The sequence below is a fragment of the Corylus avellana genome, chromosome 8 (assembly GCF_965113065.1).
Source record: "Corylus avellana chromosome 8, dhCorAvel1.hap1.2, whole genome shotgun sequence".
NCBI lineage: Eukaryota > Viridiplantae > Streptophyta > Magnoliopsida > Fagales > Betulaceae > Corylus > Corylus avellana.
The window spans coordinates 18,575,379-18,598,831 of record NC_142497.1 but is presented as its reverse complement, the minus strand read 5'-3'; the positions used below and the strand labels follow the sequence as shown (position 1 = coordinate 18,598,831).

The 23,453-nt window shown below is 34.4% G+C and overlaps 2 protein-coding genes across 2 annotated transcripts; both read right to left on the bottom strand.

Annotated features, from left to right (window-relative positions):
• Window positions 1-1,960: 1,960 nt before the first annotated feature.
• On the bottom strand, window positions 1,961-3,497 carry LOC132163051 (uncharacterized). The gene is made up of 3 exons (XM_059573251.1): window positions 3,090-3,497; window positions 2,703-2,876; window positions 1,961-2,336 (listed from the first exon to the last, which is right to left on the bottom strand). The coding sequence occupies exons 1-3, from the start codon at window positions 3,495-3,497 to the stop codon at window positions 2,139-2,141; spliced, it is 780 nt and encodes a 259-aa protein (XP_059429234.1). The 3' UTR covers window positions 1,961-2,138.
• Window positions 3,498-20,185: 16,688 nt separating this feature from the next.
• Window positions 20,186-21,523, bottom strand: LOC132163050 (UPF0481 protein At3g47200-like). The gene has a single exon (XM_059573250.2). It carries the CDS (start codon window positions 21,521-21,523, stop codon window positions 20,186-20,188), a length of 1,338 nt encoding a protein of 445 aa, XP_059429233.2.
• Window positions 21,524-23,453: the final 1,930 nt, after the last annotated feature.

Here is a 23,453-nt window from a genome sequence, read left to right as displayed (position 1 = left end):
CAATTAGATGCCCAAAACTAATTGACGTTTTAGCCGCAATAATACATTTTTTGGTAGTTTGAGAGGGTCATTGTCACAATTGAAAGTTCAAGAGAGATATTGTCAATTGATTGGTAGTTTGAGGGGGATATATAGATTTTTCTCTTTACATTAAACTTCTATTTTATTTTTGTCCTAAGCAGCCTCCACGCGCTATAATGCACCCTAAAAAAGGTTCACGCTTGGCCACATGCCTTATAGCCTTGTCACACGCTTTATGCGTAGATCGGATCCGATAACTTGGATTTGATAAACGACCCAAGCGGGTCATGATCTACATGCACACCATGCATGAGTGCCCAAATCCAATAACCGATCAAAGTGGACCACATCATGTGCGTGACACGCGAGCTGGGTTTGGGTTAGTCGACTTGATGACTACTAAAGTGTGCTATGCATGCATGATACGTGTGAGCCGGATTCGGTGCGTGGCCCATGACCGCTCAAATGGGCTTATTCAGTTGTTTTGGCCCAAGTCGTTCCTTTTGCTTTGGGCCTGATTTGAACCGATTTTTGGCTCAAGTTGGCCTTGTTATTTTTGGCCGGACCCTTTTGTTTCTGGCCCAAGCCAATGCAACCTTTTGGCCCCATTGTCAGCCCCCGACGACACCACTTGCCATTGTCTACCGCAACATTAATCAGATCTCTAGATTTGATTACTATACTTATACTCACTCACCTACCCTATAAATAGGAAACTTTGTATGGTAAATAATCAAGTTAATGAAATCACAATGTAATCCTATGAACAATTTAAAGTAATGGACGTAAGTGTCTAACACCTAACAACCCATAATATCATTATGTTCTTTTCTTTCTCTCATTTCTGCTATATTCCCTGTAAATTTCTACATGGATTATATTTATAATTTAGGATAAATAAAAAATTGGTCATTGTGATTAGCCAAAATTATAAATCACTCCCTGTGATATAACAAATAATTTATAAGTTCTTGTAGTTGACCTAAATTGCAAATCACTCCCTATGGTATAAAAAATAATTTATAAATCCTCAGGGTAGACCAAAATAATAGTTATATATATATTTTCAATGGTTAGAAGATGTGGCCCTCAAATTTTCGCAAAATGCTCCCAAATCGTGGCAAGAAAGATGCAAATGAGAGAGGCTTACGTACAAAGTAAAATTTTGGGGATAGAAGAGATTAAGTTAATTTACTATAGCAGTATGACCTGGAGTGAGACCGGATGTGTAATTTTAGCTCGTGTCTTAAAATGATGTGGAAATTCCTAGTTGTCATTTTTTAAAGTAAAAAATTAATAATAATATGTGTCACATTTTTATTGGGTATGACATGACAAAGTAATGGATTATGTTAAATTATTTAACAAAAATTGATTTCAGTAAGTAAACTGTTATTTTGGCTTACCATGAGAACCTATAAATTAATTTTTATATCACAGTGAATGATTTGTAATTTAGGTTAACTACAAAAACCTATAAATTATTTTTTATACCATATAAAATAATTTATAATTTAGGCTAATCACGTGAATCTGTTTTGCATTTATCCCGTATAATTTTTTGTGCTATTGTATATAATGCACTAAATGCCAAAAAAAGAAAAAGAAAAAGTGAAGTATATTTTGATCAATCTTAATTAGCTTGGCCTCCAAAGTAAGTTGTCGGCGCCGCCACCGGCCTCCATCATTACCTTTCCGCTTATTTTCTGTTACTTTGTCAACGGTAACGTCTTTATCCTCATCCTTTTTAACTTGAAATTTTGTTTAGCTCTATGCACTAAAACAAAAAGGCATGTTTGAATTGCAAACAAGACCCTCTAAAACCTTCTATTTAGATGAATGGCTACAAGCCGACAATATTATATTAATCATCCGAAGATTCAAAACTGCCTGATTTGTAAATATTTCAGGCAGTCAAAAAGCTTCAGCTAGCTTTTCATCAAGCCTTGCCAAATACATGATATTGAACAACAATATTAATGCAATCAACCCCTATATGTACATGTACATGATGATGATCACCTACTTTGAAGCACACTTAGAATAAATCATAGTACTAACGAGGAAGGATAAAAGCGACAATATAATTGTCCCAACATATATGGACTGTCAGGATTTTAAGGAGCCATATTTGCTGAGAATGTGGCAATAAAGTTGATCCAATCATCATCTTCCTCCTCATCCTCTTCCCCACCTATATGGCTTTGTTGATCAGCTTCACAACTCTTCTGATGATGATGTTCAATTTCATCGTTCCTTGCAAACCGTCCTCTGATGCGTGGTCGGCTGTCTGCCAATGTTTTCCTACATGCATACTGTATTTAAAATGACCTTGTTAATTACAAAATGGTCAAAACAGGTCGTTTCGTTGTTAGACAATTATGTCCATCATTAAAAAAGTGTCTGATAAGACTAGAATGTGCTTTTATTGTACACTGTTTTATTTATAAAGCTTACAAATGATTTAAATAGTTTCAAATGTAATCTAATATCTTAAACCCGAATTTAATTTGTAAATTATCACGTGGCCTTAATGCAAATAAAGAAAGAACTACAACTCAAGCTAGCTATCTCATGATTCTCATCCCACTTGCTACAATAATTGTTCAAAAAGCAGTTTTCTTTTTGTTTTTTTGTTTGTTAATTACCTAATAACAAATAAATTAACATGATGACAGAACCTTAATCTTCTTGTTGAAATTTCTTTGGTTTCTCTTGCTTCTATATCTCTCAATCCTCTCCTTTTTCTCCTCAGGACTATACCGACACGCCTTGCTCATACTTTCGATGATGATACTGTTCTCATTCGACAACGGACTATCTGATCGATGACTGTGTTGCACCATATGAATTCTCTGTACCCAAATAAAAATTAAAAAAGAAAAAAGAAAAAAGAAAAAAGAAAATCAAATTATAAGCTTAATCATAATTAAAAGGGAAAGGGTGTTTAACCACATAAATTTTTTTTTTTTGTTTTTTTTTGTTTTGCATGTGGCTAAAACACACAATGATCGAAAGGTCCTTACGTGAAAAGAAAGTGGGCATTTCAGTAATTTCACAGAGCTAACCTGCAAATCTCCGGTACTGAAAACCCTCCTGAAGGGACCGGCGTCGGAGTCGAGAAACTCGGGAGCCGACGAGAAGAGTTGGCGGAAGCCGTTCTTCATGAGCGAGTGGCTGCTCACGCTTCTCTGAATGAAAGCCGGCCTCTGGCTCAGGCTCTGAGTGCAATGGCTCGCCAGCGAACTGGGCGAGCCGTAGCTACTGCACCCACTACAGCTACTACTGTTTCCGACCTCCGAGTTCAGCGCGGGGACCGAGTCGAACTCGGCCACGTTAAACTGGTCGGGGATGAGCAAGTTTGGAGTCAGTAACGGAGCTGAAGGGAGAGTTAACGGGAGTGTGGAGTCGGGTGACGTGGACTGGCCGAGGAATTCGGCGGCGCGTGAGAATATGGTGTTTGTGTGACCATACATGGCGCGTGGGTTTTAAGGGGTTTTGGGGAGCTAGGGAGGGACTAGGGAGGGGGGAATTGGGCAGTGAGGTCGAAGAGTGGGAGTACTTATGCGGGTGAGAGAGGAGCTGGAGGCTGACGAGGAAGATGACGTCATAGCAAGAGAAGGCGTTGACCTGGCTATGTCTCAAACTCCATCGGAAGAGACGTTGGCCTACCCACGACCAGGAGCCACAAGTTGAACTGTCCAGTTGCTCAGTTGAGATTTGAGTACAACAAAAAAGCTTTTCATTTACTCATTTTCTTTGTTATTTTACGATTTCAAATTAGGAATTCTTGAGAGATTTCTCCTCAATTTTGTTGTAGAAATTATTGACCACAGAATTAATATAGGGTTCATGTAGCTGAGTAAATTTTGAATTATCCGCTTAACAGACAAACAGATCATATACAATTTAAATAGATAGATTCATATTAAGTATTTCATATTTGGTTATTTGGTGTCTGAATTGTTAACTATTTTAAACATATTTTTTAGTGTTCGTTTAATACTAAGTAAATATTATTTTAAAATATATATATATATATATATATATATATATATATATATATATATAATTAGTAAAATACATTTTATTTCTTTTATTTTTTTATTTTTAAATAATATCAACTTAACATCAGAATATTTTAGGTGGATGTGTTGGAGTTGGAAGTATTGATCAAATACTTTTTGTTATGAATCATTGCACTTAGTAATTTGTTGAGTGAAGAAGCTAAAGGAGATTTTCACGCACCGCATTTCTTACAGACACCACATATATATATTCTAGTCATGATGTCTGGTTTACTTGGTAGTAGTTAACAGTTGACCTCCCCCATATCTCTTTTCAGACTTTTCCTATTCACATATATATTTTCTAATTTTTTTTTTTTTTTTTGGACTTGGCTTGTGTAGTTGTGTGTTCAAGTAAAATCATGCTAGCATGGTACATATCAATCAACACAATCTAGACTGGTCCAATCACTTCCTACATTCATTTGAAATTACAACATTTTTAAGTTTGTTTCAAGAATTACAAATTTTAGTGCAGATCACATCGTTAAGTGAGCTTTATCAACTTTGTGTTTGAGAGCATTTTCAATATACCTTCGTTTTATGTTCTAATAGAATCAATAATGGGCCAGAAGAATCGTCTATATAACCTTTTCCTTTGTTTGTATTTGCTCAAGAAAAAAAAAAAAAATCACTTTTATCTCCTAAAATTTTAGAGATTTTTCAATTCGAACCCTAATGTTAAAAAATTGGCAATGTATCTCCCTAATATTTCAAAAATTTTCAATTCAGACCTTCCGTTACTAATTTCCGTCTAATTGGATGTAAATCATCCCATGTGCGTTTCACGTGGGATTTTGATGCCCTCTATTCAAATTTTGTCCTCATTAAAAACCTATAAAATTATGTAATTACCCTTACGTGGTTTTAATGAGGATAATTACATAATTTCATAGGTTTTAATGAGAACAAAATTGGAATAGAGAGCATCAAAATTCCACGTGAAACGCACATGAGATGATTTCCATCCAATTAGACGGAAATTAGTAACGGAGGGTCTGAACTAAAATTTTTTGAAATATTAGGGGAGTACATTGCCAATTTTTTAACATTAGGGTTTGAATTGAAAAACCTCTAAAACTTCAATGGGGTAAAGTGAATTTACCCAAAAAAAAAAAAAAATAGTAAAAACGTGTTATATGTCGTTTCAAGTCAAAGAAAAATGCTACATATACTTTCAAGTCTACACTTTGAAATGTACACTTTCTAATATGGTAGTAAAAACTATTATTTGATCTAAAATCTAATGATGATTTTCACTGCCATATCAAAGAGTCTGCATATGTAGCATTTCTGAAAAACCAAAACATTAACAAACAACTTTCATCATAAAACACACAAAAAACTTAAAACTCATTTTATATTTACGTCACATCAAAACATTTTTTCAACCAAAACACAAAAAACACTTCTTAAAAACAGTTATCAAACACCACCGTATCATTGTTTCTCCTTTATAGGGACGCAGAAGCATGAAATTCTTATAACAATAAGAGAACTGGCATAGGAGTGGCAATTTGCACCGAGTCGAAACATAAGTATATGATTATTTAGTTTAACCTTAATTTAATATATTTAATTAAACATATTATACCTTTCAACCTCAATCAACTAATTTCGGATTGGATATGCGTCGAATTTACAATTTGTATCATAAATTGACGGCCCATCTTGAGAGTGTACAATGGTTTGTCTTAATATTTTGTGAACCATTTGTGAGGTTCACCAATATTTTGTGAACCATTTGTGAGGTTTGTCTTAATATTTTGTCAATACATAAGAAATTGATCAAAAAATGAAGCCAATTTCAAAAAGGAGGTCCCATACATTACTTCTCCTTGCAGTTTATGCTAAAATATTAGACCCAAAACACGTCAATCGTACCCAACTTGCATCTGACAGCCAATAAGGAGATGGACCTACCACTCAGTTCCACATGATCAGTGAGAGACAGAAAGAGAGGGGGAGAGAGAGAGAAGAAGAATTATTTATTTATTTATTTAATGAATTAATTAATTGATACACATGTGAGGTGCATAGGTGGATATAGTTCCAATGATTTGTAATAGGGTTAGGCCCGATGGGGTGATTAGAAATTGGAAACATCATAATCATATTTAAGCTTAATCAAAACGGGTGTTGTTAGGGAAGATTACAGTTAGGATTTTATATGATAAGTCGTCACCATCATAATGACTCTCATAAATTGTTGCTAATTTGGATGTCTAAATTTAATTTGCACCCATTTATAGAAAGGAATTGATTTTCCAAAAAGAGAAGTCTTATTTGTTTTGGAGACTATCTTTTTGTTGTTTTCAAAAATTCCATAATTAAGCTTAATCATCTTAGAAGTGTTAGAAAGTCAAACAAATGAACTCAGAAAAATTTTCAAACTGACGTGATAAGAGTTTTTAAATTAAAAAAAAAAAAAACGTAATTATCTCTCCCTGTCTGCCACGCTGACACGTCAGTTTGAAAATTTTTCTTGACTCATTTATTGGCTCCCTAGCACTTTTCTAATCATCATATACTCATAGAGTCCAAATTTCTTAGGGTTGGACTTTACAAGGAAAATTTATTTCAATATTCTCTAAGTTATGATTTTAGTGGTAAATTAGTTTTTTTTTTCTTTTTTTTTTTTTAAAAAAAAATTAGTACTAGGTTTTTTTTTTTTTTTTTTAATTTATTTGAAATAAAAAAGGATAATTTGTTCCTTGGTTTTAAAAACAAAAATTTTGAGATTATTTTTAAATTTTCGAATGGAATGCTTCCAACTTGTCAAAAGCATAAATCAGGAAAAAATATACTGTTTTTTTTTTTTTTTTTGAAAAATTTTATTTAGTAGCTTTATGTAAAATTGTCATTTAATTTGATGACCTAACAATAAAAAATAACCATTTAATCATCAATTTTTTTTTATTTTTTACAAATGCTAATCAAATGACTGATTTTTACTACCATGTCATCTAGTTGTGTGACAATTGTACGTACATGATTTTACTAAATAGTATTACTCTATTTTTTTTTTTTTACTTTAACTATTTCTTTTTTTTTTCTCCGATTTCAAACAATATTCTTCATTTCCTAAAAAGTGGACACTTATAATTTCATATGATATTTTATCTCTCTCTATTTCCAAATCTAAGCAAGATTTATTAAAAACATATCATCAATAACATGAAATAAAAAGAGGCATGTTACACAACCATCTTTCAACTATCTCTTTTTGCAAATTTAATAGCATAATCATTGAATTTGTGGACTTATGTAAATCTCACACAAATTCAATGGTAGATTCATTCATTTCACCCATTCACTATATGGAAATGGTTGAAAGAATAAATTTTATTATTTCTCAAATAAAAAATATTGCAGGAACTTCCCAGTATTCCTTATAGATATGGATAAATATGGTAATTGTTGAAATGATAACCGCTTATGTGACAAAAATTTAAACCATTGAATTTCAAATGAATGGTTGAGATTTGAATAAATTTATTGGATCAGATGCCCTGAAAAAATCTAAAAAAAAATCTTGATCTCTATTATGATTCTAAATTCTAAGTGTCCCAAGAAAGAGAGTAGTACACAGAGAGCATAGTAGAGTAGCGGGAGGGAGTTACGACTCCCTCCTCCCCGCCCCCTTTCTCTTTCCCCCCTCCACCTCATTTTTTTGCTTCCACCATAGATCGATTAAGGCACGTATGTCAATGGTCCTCGAGGTGCTTTTTAGCAGTGCATGGTTGGCCGGCGGTGGTGCGTGGAATGCGTGAGGGTGTGTTGAGTTTTTGTTATTGTAATTTTGTTGTTTTTAAATAAAAATGTATTATCTCTAAATTTGCTTTTAGTAGCGATTTATAGGGTGAAGTTTTATTCATTTTCTTAGGTTTTATTTTCACAAATCCTTAAAAATAACATAATTAGTTTCCAGTCGGTCTTTTGTTTTTTTATGGTTCATTTTCTGTGAGCAAACCATAGACCAATGACGGAGGAGTTATCAAGCATAAAGAAGAATTGTCACTATGATAAAGGCAACAAAGGGGATTGCGATTGATAGAGCACTAGTAGCGAAGATAAAAAAAAAACGAGAGAATCAATGACCTGGCAGTGGATAGAGACGTAATTCGCCGGAATTTGTTGTAGATCTGAAACTAATTGAGATAGTGACTTTTCATAGATATTGTCTGATAATAGCCCAAGAGACTATTGTGTATGTCATAGATAATGTTTAAGTTGTGAAGATTCTAAATTATATTTTTGGCATTGTACGAAGTATTTTGCCCAATTTGATTGTTATATCAATGAAGAGATAATTCGTTCAAAAAAAAAAAAAAATTCTAAGTGTCCCACATGGGCTTAAATACAATCTTAACCATATGCATACAAATTATTGGGTACCCTTACCTTACAAGCTAGTTTTCGGGTGTGAATTCTACCTAAAGTTTGTATTATTTGATATTAAATTCAAACACCACGTCATGGGTTTAAGTCACAGAGAGAGCGACTTATTAGGTAGAGTGGGCCGCCATAGAGTTTGTTGCACAGCGTAGTAGTATGTTTCGATCTTAAATGTTTCACATGATTTAAGTGCAATTTTAACCACGTGTATATAAGTTCTTTGGTAATTTCTCCTTGCAAGTCGATTTTCAAATATGAGTTCTTCCTAAGGTATCTTGGTACTATGTATGGGCATAATGTTAAGTCATTGGATTTACAATCTTCTTGTTTCGCTACACCATTATTCGAACCCTTGCCCTGGTCAAGGCGACAAATGCCACCGACCAACGTGGTACAAGGGAGGTTGCCCTGGTCAAGGCGACAAATGCCACCGACCAACGTGGTACAAGGGAGGTTGGTACAATTGGATTTTACAATCTTAAGTGTTCCACATGACATAAGTGCAATCTTAACTATGTATATACATATATCAACTCTTAAATACCTTATCCTTGTAAGAGCATGTTTGAGATTGTGTTTAAGAAATATAGTTTTTAAGTCAAAAAATGTTTTTTAACAAAAGCTTTATTTTTAAGCTTTTGTCAAAAATGCGTTTTGACTATTTTTGGGTTTTTTTTTTTTTTTAATTTTATTTTTTAAGTGCTTTCATTTTTTATTTTTTTTATTTTACCAAATAAGTTTTTTTTTTTTTTTTTTTTTTTTTTTTTTTTTTTTTTCAAATTGACTTTTTGAGTGTTAAACGCAATTTTTGGCACTTCAAATACACACTCAAACAGGCCCTAAATCAATTTTTAAGGGTATAATGTTAAATCATTAATAAATGAGTAAAGCTTCAAAAGAAAAATGCTATCATTATGCAAGTGTTAATAGAGTAAGCTGCCGTGTACGTCGGCTAAGAACAGTTATTGATTTGCATATAAGAACAGTATCGCATCAAAATAAGGATCACATTGTCCCCCATCCACTTAAATAGGTCCACTCTTACTATAAACCGTTCTTATATATCATGATGATCAATTAATTAACATCACACGTAGAATTGGACATTGAGTTTGTAAATCAAAATCACACATATATATAAATGGGACGATCCAAGTGATAGCTGGTTGACTGAAATCCTTGACATGATGATACAAGGTTTGAAAATTGTCTGAAAAACTGATAACGTGTAATAATGTATGTAAATATGTAGGCAACGATCGCCATGGGAATAATAATGGGAGAGAAGAGAGGGGGGAGGGGACCTCAAGAAGCATCTTCTTTAGTTGGCCCAGAAGAATCATCCATATCACTTCAGAAAGGACCAAACAAGTATCTCTCCAGAAAACTCCAGTCACCAAATCGATTACCACCAAGAATTCAATGCGAAAAGTAACGACTGGGCGTACTAGACGTTTCGTTCCTCGGTTGGTCAATAACTAGATCTTAGCAAGTGTGAGCCAATGAGGAACACGTTTTTGTACATGTGTTTTTGGGAGCAATGATTTCATCAAATTCAATCACGGAATGTTAAGTGTTTTCCTGACGTTCTTCTAATCCTAGGTGGGTAGATCCACTTATGCTGCAAAAAAAAAAGAGAAATGTTAGGGGTGGCACCCAAAAGGATAGGTACCAAGCCACGTCATCTGGTCTGTTGATTTGGCTTCAATATGTGGCATTAAGAGTATGTGTTACCATTTTACGAGTGTTGATGTGAAGATCCGTTAAATATTTGGACGAAAATACCAAGTAGGTTTTTTTAATAATCACAGGTACCAGTTATGACACTTTTTGATACTGATAGGTCTATTTGATTTTGACCTTAACTATAAGTACTAAAATTGAAATTTTTAAAAAATAATATTCATTTAAGATCAAAATAACATTAAAAAAAAAAACAAAAAACAAAAAAACTTATCATTTCTCCCGATATAACGCAAAAACAATTCTATTGTTCGTTGTATCAAGTCAATATTGTTGGTGTGCGGGTCTACCAAGTTGATGTATCTTGTCGATGGGGCACCTCACCTGATGTGCCGCCTATGCTATTATTACTTGTAATACAATACGTCTAATACTCACTTTATATCTCATAATATGACAGACATGTCAAATGTTTGTAGATGCTGTTTTTTGTTACAAAATGTTTATGTATATATAGATAGAGAGAGAGAGAGAGAGAGAGAGAGAGAGAATGGGATGGAGTAGATTAGAGCATGTTCAAAAGAATAGCAAAATTTTTAATAATAGTTAAATTTGATTATTATGGGTGCTTTTTGCTCTCGAGCAGAATACACAATTTAAATTTTTTTTCATCTAGTGTGAATAGTAAATAGGTTGATTAGCCTATTCATTATTTATACTATAAACTTTGTTTATTATTGAAAAGAAAATAATATTTAAAAAAAATAAAGAGTATGATAACGAATCAGTTGAAATGTATATGAAAAAATAAATAGTTAAAGTAAGAATTTGTATTTTTCGTTAACTATTTTGCCTTGGAGATGCTCTTAAGAAAAGAGATTGTATATGACATCTCTAGCTAGCAAATGCTTTAAGAGGCTCATACACTTTTGGCTCTCTAACAGATATTTTGAAATAAAAAATTTGATAGAGTGAACTTGTATCACATTAAATGAGTATAATATTAAGGGTAATGGTTTACTTTTTTTATTTATTATTATTTGTTTCTCTCTAGCACATTGAAAAATAATGATAATATGCTCGAATTTGTATTGAAAAGATAGATAAATAAAGAGTGGATATTATAAAATTGTGGTAGAACTTTATTTATTTTTTCTTAGAAGCAATCTTTATGGTTTATTTTGTACAAGGGAATTCTCTCTCTCTCTCTCTCTCTCTCTGTATATATATATATATATATATATATATATATATATATATATATAATTGAAGGCAAGCCAAACTCTGATCACTAGCAAAATTCAGAATTTTATGTTTACTAATTAAAAAAAAAAAAGAAGGGTAATGTGGTATACCATACCACTGTTCCACCACTATTCTACTATACTGACATAGCATTGCCAATTTATCTTTTAATCACCTCGTGTTAAAAGAAAGGGAAAAAAAAATCAATGTTGAATTGAAAATGTCACATTAGTATAATCTAAAATATATATATATATATATATATATATATATAACATTAATCTAAAAAATTTATATATCAATGGCCTTCGTGTTACTAGCTAGTACAACACATATGCATACACGTAGACATAATTGTGTTTGTGTGAGTCTAACTGTGTATTATATTAGATATATTACATTTTTATCTCACTACCATTTTATTGGGTTGATGGATTAATTGATATGGCCGTGACCAACAACTTTTTTAAGAAAATTAAAAAAAAAAAATTAGAGTTGATAGACACAATCATATTTGTTTAGTAAAATAAAGATAGGATGGTGACCTAATATGTAGGTAGCATTACTGAATTATTTTATTATTATGTTGTATTTATATGAGCCAAATTCCTACTAAATGGACTCCATAAAAGTTTGAAGCAAGCATACGAGACCCCACTTGTTTGACACTGGAGTTCCCACAATCCCACTTGTCATATTTCTTTTGGCATGGTCATTTTCTATAGAAAAGAAAGGGATCTTGATGAATAGCCAACCTTTTTTTTTTTTTTTTGGATGAATAGCCAACTTATCCTAGGCTACGAACCCATAATATATCCTACTAGCTAGGCATGCAATGATGCCCCCTCTTTCTTGTGGAACATGGAAAAAAATGAAGGTGGGGTTTGTTCTAGATGAAAAAGGTGAAGCTTTGCCAATGCCAAAGAGAGAGAGAGAGAGAGAAGAAAAAAGAGATCGGGTGTGGCCCAACTACCTACACTGCCCTTGTGGGTTTGTCAAATGGGATCAACAATCCAACAGTTTCCCCACTAGAATTGAGTGATTCTGTGACTGTGCTGTGCTTCTAACGTGTTTCCAGCCTCAACTCTCAGACGTGAAATTAATGGCACTAGACAATTATATATATATATATATTTTGGAAACTTCATTTTATACCCTTTAACTATTATGCGTTTTGAGATGATCCCCTCAAATTTCAAAAACTCTAAATTTAACTTTATAAACTTTTAATTTAATTTAATGACCCCTTTGCTGTCAGATTCAGCCATTAACCCTTCACGGAAATGACTAAAAAGACCAAATTACCATTCGATTTTCATTTTTTATTTGAAATTAAGGGTATATTTGAAATTTTATAAAAAAATCTGGAGTATAAAGGCCATTTATCACTTTTAACGTTTAAAATCTAATTGATGGGGTACATTACATCAAATTAAAAGTTCAGGGTGTGAAATTGAGGGTTTTTGAAATTTGGTATAGTCTTCTCAAAATGCATAATAGTTCTGAAGTTTCCCATTTTTTTAAAAAAAGAAAAAAGAAAAAGAAAAAGAAGATATGTAGGTGACTTTCTATAATTGGCAAGTTGGGGCTGGGTAATGCAGCCTTAATATTCACTCACTTTAGAGTAAGTGTAATGGTAGAAAATTTATTTTTTATCCTTGTAGCAGTCTTAACTAATCTTTGAATCAATCATAAATTGACTTTGGAACTTCAAGTTAAACCAAAGTCAATAATAGATTGGGTGGAGTCTCACAACAGAAGGAGGAGTCTTACCTCAAAACTCAAAATTATTATTTATTCATCGAATCTATTCACTTAAATAAATTCATAACTAAACTATAACCCTAATTTGATTAGACTTTGGGCCAAGCCCATTAAGTAGACTAATGACCAAACCTTAACCATATCCTAATTGACTTTGGGCAAAACCCATTTATTGAATTACAAAATTAATAACACCCTTAACTTTTAAAAATTCTCAGAAAATAGTTTTGAGAGGAGAAAGGAGCTGATCTCCTTCCCCTTCTACTCCCCGCTCCTACCCTCCCCCTCCCCAACCTCTCTTCTTTTTTTTTTTTTCTTTTTTTCTTTTTTAATTATTATTTTATTATTTTATTATTTTTAAATGTTTGTAGGTGTTCTCTGATCAAATTAGCAACTTCGATCTCTCTGCTATGCGTCTGTCCACCTCCACCGTATTGTGCCGTTCATCTCCTCCCTTGGCCGTTGTTGTTATTTGCTGGTTATTTATTTGTGTTTTTTGTTTTAAATAAAAAGTTTCTTCTTTCTAGATCTACTCTCACGAGTAAGGAGAAATAATTAGGTGTAATGGGTTATTTCTCACGACCTAGATATATAATTAGGTGTGAGAGGTTTATCTTTCACGGTCGGTTTAAATAATTTTTGTTAAAAAATTTGACTATCCATGTCTTGGACACACTTAGATTAATGTCTTTCCAAGCACACATAAAAATTATTACTTTATGTAAATCCAAATGGTCCCCTCTTCCTCCCCCAATTCATAATAATGCCCCTCCCACTTGAGTCAATTACTACTTTTTTTTTTTTTTTTTCCTCTATCTAAAACACAAAAACACAAAAATAAAAAATAAAAAAAATAATCTTTTCCATTTTTCACGTAGTGGCCCCCTTCCAAAAACACACATAAATATTTAATTGTAAGTTATTTGTTTAGAAAGTATAATAATAACTTATAAAAAAAAGAAAAAAAGAAAAAAAAGAAAGTATAATAATAATAATAATAATAATAATAATAATATATCAAAGTGGTATAGCCATTTCGATGATGCTGCTAAAAAAGGTATCTAACATTTTCTATATATATATTTTTTTGACATGCTAAAATTTTTTTATTTGATTTATTTTCTCTCTCTCTCTCCTTTTTTTTTTTTTTTTTAAAAAAAAAATCTCTCTAAAATACCACAACATTTTTTTTTTATTATTATTATTACAATTTTCTCCATACGCGAATTTTAGTAATTGGGAACAAAAACTAGGATAAAAAGTAGAAAAAATAGATATTGTAATAATTTTGTAAAGAAATCAAGGCAAACATAGAACTTGAAAATTTTCAGATATATGGTAAAACTTTTGCATGGGTTTATTTTCTAAATTTACTCTTAAGTAATCAAATTATCCTTCTAATTTTCATATTTGGATTGATCTTTTAAGTTAATGGGTTGATGAATATATAGACATTTGAAAATATGAAAAAATTGTCGGAAAAAACGTAATATTTGTTTAATTTTTAAATGACGTCCAACTACATAATATTTATTGTTCCTTTACTTTGTTACTTATATTATTTAATATTTTTAACAATAAATTTCGTTTCAACCCTTTCTTTTAATTGCCTTTCTTTTGGTAAACCAAAATCGATTATTTAAATAAACATATCGATCATCTACATTGCAATGGGAGTTGACATAGACCTAAGTTTGTAATTGGTACGTTATGTCTGGTCCTGTAAATCTCCACATCAATGGTCATGTCCAATTAACAAAATTCACTTCACCCCAAACTCTAGATTTTGGGTGGGAAGTTGACAAAGAATGAAAGAGAAAGAAGTGTGGCAAAAGCCATTTAAGATAAGGCATAACAAAGCATTACAGTCCTTTTCATGTGTATATAAATGATATACATATGTCATATGTGTGTGTGTATTTAGACATAAAAGAGAGAAAAAAAGAAAGTCTATGTCGCCAAGTAATGAACTTTTGGGATGAAAATGAAGGCCTTCTAGCCTAGAAATAGAGGGACAAGGGTCAACTCCAGTTTACTTCTCTGAGAGATGGTTGGGTTTCACTTTCTAATCATGGATTGTTGAGATGATTGCTTTGGCATTTCCATGAAAAGGACCTCTTGGTAGGCAGGTTTTGCTTGGATTACAAGGATGATTGTAGCTACCCGTTGCCATTGTTTCTTCGAGGGTTCGGGTAGAGTTGAAGGTTGTTTTGAGGCTTGTATCGCTTCTCGCACTTCTTGATTATGTTAATGCCTTCACATATTGCCTTTGGTCATTTTTCTTAGCTTTATGCCAATAATGTAAGAATCTGGGAGAAAATTTATACGCATAAAATAAAAACACGAACCTATAACCATTGTTGCTTAAGTACTTGAATTGATTAATTTAGAAATCTAACGTTTTGTTGAATTTGCAATCTTAGAACCATTAATCCTAGAACCCTCACATATGTTGGAGAGTGATATATAGATAAGAGTATTTGTCTTATCTGTTTCACACGTTAATGTTATGACTTATGAAAATCATAGACTTATTTATAGGCCAAGACTCTTATCCACTTAACCTAAGGTTGCTTCCTTTCATTAAGGGAGACAACTTTTAGTGAAATGAAATAACCTTTCACCTTTACTAGTTATTAGTATATTAATTACCCAAAAGTTTTATTTAAATAAAAACTCTATTAATATAATATACTATATACATATAATATATGTGACATGTGTGCCACCTTAGAAGACATATTCTAACAAATAATGATTAATTCATATATTAGGCCATGTCATTCATTTGACATTCTCTTTTATTATATATTTTTCACATTGTTATTGAAAAATATGGCCAAAACCAAGACCATGCACAGCATACACTAATAGGGCCCATATTTCCTCCACAATGCAGTGTTTGGCTTTGGACCGGCCCATCATCACAGTGGCTTTCGCCCGGCCCACTTTTCTTAAGATTCATTATGAGGTGTAAAGATGCACTCGGCAAAGATGTTGGAACCTTACTGGAATTGTGAAACCATTGTTTTTTTTTTTTTTTTTTTTGAGAAGTGTAGCATTTTTTATTGTAATGCCCAGGGATTTCGTAATTGATTGTCCAAATTACTAGTGATTTGTGCAGCTATTGTGAGAGTCCATATAGGACTTAACTCCAGACTACAACGGCTAAGGCGGTTATTAGATTTTAATAATTGCAACCGCTCCACTTAGGAGGTTAGCGGATATTTTACAACTGGCAGTTAGAGGTTATTCAAACCAATAACCCACGGTTTTATAACCTATTTTTTATATGGACTTTTTGAGGTGTTTTGAGCCTTTATTGTGCCTATTTTTTGGGCTTATTTTAAATAGTTTTGGGTTAAAGTATTCCAAAAAATAATAAATATGATGAAACTTGTTGAGACAATTGTCAACCCTTGTAGTGACTTGATTCCAAAGCCTGCTAAGAGTAAAAATGGATCAATGATGGAAGGCCGCAAAGTGGGGGGGGGGAGGGGGGTGTGTGGAAGTCGTTCCACCTTTGACGCCTAAGTTAGAATTTGTATAAAACCTAAGTTAGAATTTGTATAAAACGAGAGTAAAATAACAACATAATAATGATAATGAAATGAGAGTAGTAGAGATAGAATTCACGGTGTGTTTGATATTGTGGTTGCCTGCTCCTTTAATAAATGCAGCTGAGTGTATGAGTCCTTGTAGGGTTTGTTATATCTTGATTGGGTTTGTTGAGCCCCAATAGGGTTTGTTGAGCTCCCTTGATTGTTGGACGTGCACGATCTAGTGCTTAACCCTATGATTTGAGGTAGATTTGGCCGTAATGTCAAGTTTCAGGAACTTGTGCTTAATGTTTTTAATAAGCCATGGGCTTTTCATTCACGATGGGCCTTCGTCGTTTGGGATTTGTAATAATGGAAATGTATTTTGTCTCGCCAAAACTCTATCTCTAATTCGTATTTAAAATGACACCGTTTTGGTGTTTACGTTGCGGTTGCGTACAAATAACTATGGTTACCATATAATGACGAGTAATGCCATAAGTCTCTCTTGTGTCCCTCTTGAGTCCCTCCAAAAATAATGTGGCTATTAAATTCACTATTGGACTTGTGATTGATCATTATTGAATTTTGATCAAATAACAAATTTAATAGCCACATCATTTTTGGAGGGAGTCAAGAGGAACACAAGAAGGACTTATAGAATTACTCATATAATGACATGTACATTTATATTCACTAAGAAGTTGAACTTACTCTTATATATAATGTTGTTATAGATTCTAGGTGAATCCCGAGAAGCATTTGGTCATTATGACCTACGCTCTAATTGAAGCATATTATCATAGATAGTTTATCTTCACCTTAAAGCATCTCCAGCAATATTAGGTAAAATATCTAATCAAAAAGTACAATTCTCTACTTTACTTACTCATTTTTTAATACAAATTCCAACAGATTTTCCATTCTATTCTCTATTTTCTTTAAATAGTATTATTTTATTTATTTTTTTATTATATCCCCCAGCAACCCCAAAAGTTCATCGTAGACTCCATATCATGACCATCTCATTCCCTCTGTCCCAGCAATGCCTTGACCAAACCAAGCAAAAATTCCACTGTTCAAACCAAAGTCCTAAAATTTCCAACACAAGTTTCTGACATTGAAGAAAAAGCCCAAAAAAGATATCAAAAACATATTAAGAGATGGGAGAAAGAGATGACGATGGCTCCCATGGAAGATGACGACGATGGAAGAGAAAGATGACGATGGCTAGCTCCCATCTATGGAAGATGATTGGCTTGCGGTGACGATCAAAACCCCCGCTACCAAGCTTAGATTCTTGCGCTCCATTGATGGACAAGGGACCTCAAGGTTTCGGCCAAACCCATCTCTGATTCTTCGTCAATGATCCAAATTTTATTTGGAAACAAACAATCACTAGCTATGGATCATGGAGAAGGCTAGTGTCTGCTGAAACTCGTTCCGGAAGGGGAAGAGAAGAAATAAATGCAGAGAATAAGAAAAGGGTTTGAGGGAAAAGGAGGAGAATAAGCAATATTGGAAATAATATTATATTCAATCTAGTGTGCTACAGTGAATAGCTACAAATTGCTATTCATTGTAGCAGTTAAGGTATAATAGTTAATATGAAATTATTCTGTTAGAGAAAAAAAAAATGGCAAAAATAGCTAAATATAGCTAATATCTCATTTTTAACTACACTGCTAGAGATGCTGTTACCGATAAAATAAGGTTGGAACTGCCAAAGTTACCTTTTATTGCTTTGTATTTACAAACTATCACTATCAAATATATAGGCTCATATTACTGTCTTCAAGCAAGAGAGAGAAGGAGCACTTTTGTTTGTCATTCCAAATTCCAATGAGAATAACTTCCGTTCGGTTGTGGCAAAAAACCCCCATTTTCTGCCCACCAATGTAAATGTGACGCCTCAGCATGAAACAAGTTAAGAAAATAAACCAAAACACCAGATTATTTCTTCATTCTCCACACCTCAGACGCACAGCACCCTTCACAACCATCACCGCCCGCCGCCGCCTGGTCCCACCGGTGCTGCCCATCTCAAATTGCGTCGCCGCCACGCAGTCCCGACCATCACTGCTCAGATCTACCGAGAAGAGAGAGAGATGGAGAGAGACGGAGAGAGACGAAGAGAAAACCCACACAAAGCCGAGAAGGGTGGCGCTGGGGTGGTCGGGGAGCCACCCCGTGGACTGGGGGTGGCCTGCGCGGCCAACCCGTGGCCTGGGGAGCCACCCTGGGCGGGTATCTCTCGCCCTCTCTCTGTCTCTCTTTGGTTGCTCTAACCATGGGGTGGCCTGCGCCACCCCAAAATGTTGTTGGGGGTGGCCGGCGTGCCACCCCAGCAAGATCTGGTGTGGCGCGGGCCACCCTAACAGGATATGAGTTGGCGCGGGCCACCCCAGCAGATCTGGGGTGGCTCGCGGCCACCCTCGCCACCACAGGGGGGCGGCTCGCAGGCCACCCCAGGGCCTATGGGGTGGCTCGCGCGGCCACCCCCACCACCAAGGGGGTGGCCCGCGGTCTCTAGGGTGGCCTCGCGGCACCCCAGACAAATCTGGGGTGGCTCTCGCTGCCACCCATGGCTACTGGGGGTGGCCGGTGAGCCACCCCTTCTTGGGTGGTTGCTTCCCCTTACTTGGGACTTCAATTTTTTATTTTTTTTTATTTTTAAAGATTAATAATATTTTAAATTAATAATCAGATGTAGTTGTGTTTATTTTGTAAACTTAAGTTTGATAGGATTGGGTTAAGTGGCAACTTCTTATTGGTGGCAAAAACCTCCTCCTTTTTGCAATGACCGAACAGCAGCTGCTCTCAATTCCAATATACTAAATGTACCGTTGTTTATCATGCTAATTTGGAATTTCTTTACAAAAACCATATTAACTTGTGCCTGTCAACTCAGCAAAATAATCGAAAAATAATTATGCTTTGTTGCTATCGTAGAAGAGGCAACCATGCCCATCATGCAGGATGGATCATTGCAGGTTTGGTACTGAATTATTTTTGTAGGATATTTTTGGGACTTCCAGTGACATTTTGTAACAAGAAGATTATATATTTGAGAAATTACAAGTTGAAATAAGCATCAGCACAGCATTATACATACATGCATAAAACGTTTACCTTGCAAGCGCAGAGCTTTACTCGCGGCAAAATCGCTTCACTACAAGTCTACAAGAGCTCAAAAGCAACGCAACAAACTGCAACAGCTTCACACTGACATACCTAAAAAGCAACTATCCTCTTAAAAGTAGTGTTACTAAACAGAACTATTTATTGTGTGGATGATAAAGGTAGGCTGATTGGGAACATGATTTTCTCCGGTTTAAATGAATCGGAGAATATCTAATTAGTTATACTTGAAGGGTATTTTTGTTTTTTCATTTTTCGATGAAATAAAAATATCCTTTGACTATAATTAATAGAATATTTTTCAATTTAAATGAACCGAAGAAAATCCTAATTAATTCCGCCGGATCGAGGGGGATGCTTGTAAGCATAGATGGTATAGTAGGTCTGCAAAAATGTAAGGATAAAGAATAAAATCCCAACAAATGCAGAAATCAACAACCATGGCTTACCAAAATACTCGCGCTTGAAGTTGGTCCACTGCCAATTGGCCCAATGAAGCCTTTTCTGATAGTACTTGGCTACATCTTCGAAGAGCTCAAACAAATAAAATTCTTCTTCAGCTAAATGTATATTCAAGTCCTTGCCCAAGTCCTTGATGAAGCGCACAACCTCCGCGTTGGTCCCAAAGAAATTCTCAATGACGCGATGGTCAGAAAGGTACTCGGCATCCTGCACGGTGTTGACAAGGCGTTCCAAGAAAGTGGCGTAAATTGAGAAGTGCATGGAACAGTTGTGGCACTGCTCGAATGCCACGCAATTCACTAAAAATGAGCACATTGCGTTGTTGAGAGTTAATTTGGGCATCTCAATCACACCACCATTTAATTTCACCCCCAACAAATTGTCCTCCTTATGCCGATTGACCTTAATCCCCACACCGCGGAGCTTTGTGACACAGGGAATTCGACTGAATGGTACGTAGTATCTCTCCCCGTACTCATTATGATGATCGCTTGAGATACATATTGACCGAACAAAGTGAAGCAAATGCAAGCATTTTTGCGGAGGCTTGTTTATGGAGGATGGAATCTGCAGCATTGCCGAAATAGCTCCTGTGATGAGATCGGACAAGGACATAGAAATAGAAGTATTAAAATTGCAAATTTCATATAACTTGTCCAGAACCAAAAAAGGGATCTGATTCTCAAGCAGAAGCAAGTCCGTGTAGATTTTCGGTAATATTACCCTCTCCAGCCGGTAGAGAGGGTTGTCGTCCAAGTGTACAAATTTCTCATGGTAGAGAAGCACGTATAATATAAAAAAACCATCAACAATCATCATTTGAAGCAGCTCATCGGTATTGTGGTTGTTGATTTCTGAATAACACCCGATTATTTCCTCCTCATGTGGACGTATTTGTCTCAAGCACTCCACCAAGTCTGCCTGGGTAACGTTGAGAAAGTAGTAGAGGCACTGCATCTTGACATCCTCCATCTTCTGGAGCTGCCCATATCTCTCGCTGCAGTAGGGTCCGATGGCGACCACCTGGGGCTTGAGCGGCACATCGTTGATTTTCATGAACCTCTGAGGAAGCCTGAAGATGCAATGCTTAGGGGCGATGGGTTCGCTACGTGACAATGGGTTATACTTAGAGAATATGTGTCTGGCTAGGAGATTGTCCTGGTTGCGGAAACGACTAGATTCTCCTTCCTCAATTGTGCTCATCATGCGATTTTATTCGTGGACTTTTGGTGTTTTAGACTATGGTCTTGACTCTTGAGTGTGAAGTTGAAGATGGTGCTTGCTTGGCCTTAAATGGAGGTTTTATTAATTTTATCTGTGGTTAATGACTCCAACAAACTTTTATGGAGAACGTGAATTTAATGATGCCGATTTCAAAGAAGAGGAATTTCTGAAAAACTTTTACAAAGATTCAAATGAGATAAATTGACATCCGTGTGTGTGTGCAGTGTGCAAACCCACCTCAGTGGCTTTGCTAGCTTATAGGAGGGGATAGTATATATAGGGAATGGCTTTGCTTTCTTCAAACCCACCTCAGTGGATTCATGGGTTTCTAACGCTGTTTCTTCACTCACAAGGATCATAAAGCAGAACCATTTGGCTGGAATTGAGAAAGCAAACAAGGAGAAGCTGATTGCTTAGAAGAAGAAGAAGAAGAAGAGGAAGACGCTGAGTGTCGGCAGAGGGAGTTAAAAAAGGAGGTGGGTGGGGTGGGGTGGGGTGGGGGGAAGGAAGGTGGCGTGAAAGGAGGACCAGCCGAGAAAAAACCGACATCCTTGGAATAAGTGTATTCCTATCCGCTTCACAAAATTTTACTTAATCAAAATAATTAAAAGTTAACAATTCATTTTTTTATAGCAGCCTCCAATCTCATTATTTTAACAATTTATTTTTATTATTTCATTTAAATATTCTTTTTGAAATATTATTTTATTCTTTTTTTTAACAATTAAAGGAAGAAATAGAAATAAAAAGTAAAAAAGAAACAGAGAAATAAGTTATTTAATTAATAGGTGAGTGAATAATAATTTTTAAATTTGATGAATATTGTTCATTTCATTACTTTTTTTTTAGTAGTGAAACTGAAAAGTGGACATTTAAACCATTTTGATTAAATTATCCCACTAAAATAACTAAAAAAATGATTTTAGTGAGGCAGAAAGGGGTGCTCTAATAAATAATGTGTTAAAATAATAGATAGGGTGTGCAAATGTGACTTTTGAAAAATTTTGAAATTTTTTCTTATATTTAAAAGCAGTTTTGTCCTTTTCCTCCTCTTTGGTAGGGATAAAATTTCTTTAATTGTAGGCCAATGAGTTGAGCACTAAACTTTTGCAGGAAGAGGATAATTAACGGTGCAAGGACAATATTACCCTCGAGAAATATTGTTTAATTTGTTTTATATAATAAAAGGGCATCCTCGACTATTCCGGACGCCAAAGAAATCATCAAACTATTAAACTACATGATAAAAAATAATAATAAAAAAATAAAGTTTTTTTTTAAATTGAGTTGGCGTAATTTTTTTTTGACTTAATTTATAAAAGTGATATGTGTTTTTTTTTTAATAATATGTGAGATATACATGAGTTTTTAATAAAAGTCATTCTAACTTTGTTCTTACTATTAAAAAATTATGTACATCTTACATGTTATTAAAAAAAAAAATACATATAATTTTTATAGATTAAGTTAAAAAAAAAAATTGTAAGTCAATTTTAAAAAAAACTTTGTAAAAAAAATTTCTTAATTATTTGTCGCAAATAATTGACATATATCATGGGGCCTGTTTAAGTAACAAGGCAATTTACTGAATTTAGGTTGAGACTCAAGCATGGAGTCTTTGCATGGGAATCAAATTTTATTTCCGCAAACACTGACTTTTCAATAGGGAAGAATTGACTTCACCGCCCCGGTTAGCCCAATCTTCGCATGGTCCCATCAAAGGCCACCGGACAGAGCTTCGTGGGGCCCTGTGGAAGTAACAAGGCAATTTACATGTATGGTTGACTGTTGAGACTCAAGCATGGAGTCTTTGGATGGAAATCAAATTTATTTCCGCAAACTCTGACTTTTCAATAGGGAAAAACTGACTTCACCGCCCCGGTTAGCCCATTCTTCGTGTTAGAATATA

Bases quoted from the DNA above. Each gene is read 5' to 3' on its own strand.
- LOC132163050 (XM_059573250.2), bottom strand. From the start codon at position 21,523: ATGAGCACAATTGAGGAAGGAGAATCTAGTCGTTTCCGCAACCAGGAC.
- LOC132163051 (XM_059573251.1), bottom strand. From the start codon at position 3,497: ATGTATGGTCACACAAACACCATATTCTCACGCGCCGCCGAATTCCTC. The intron at 2,877-3,089 runs GTTAGCTCTGTG...ATTTGGGTACAG, and splicing joins TCAGTACCGGAGATTTGCAG to AGAATTCATATGGTGCAACA. The intron at 2,337-2,702 runs GTTCTGTCATCA...TTTTAAATACAG, and splicing joins ATTTCAACAAGAAGATTAAG to TATGCATGTAGGAAAACATT.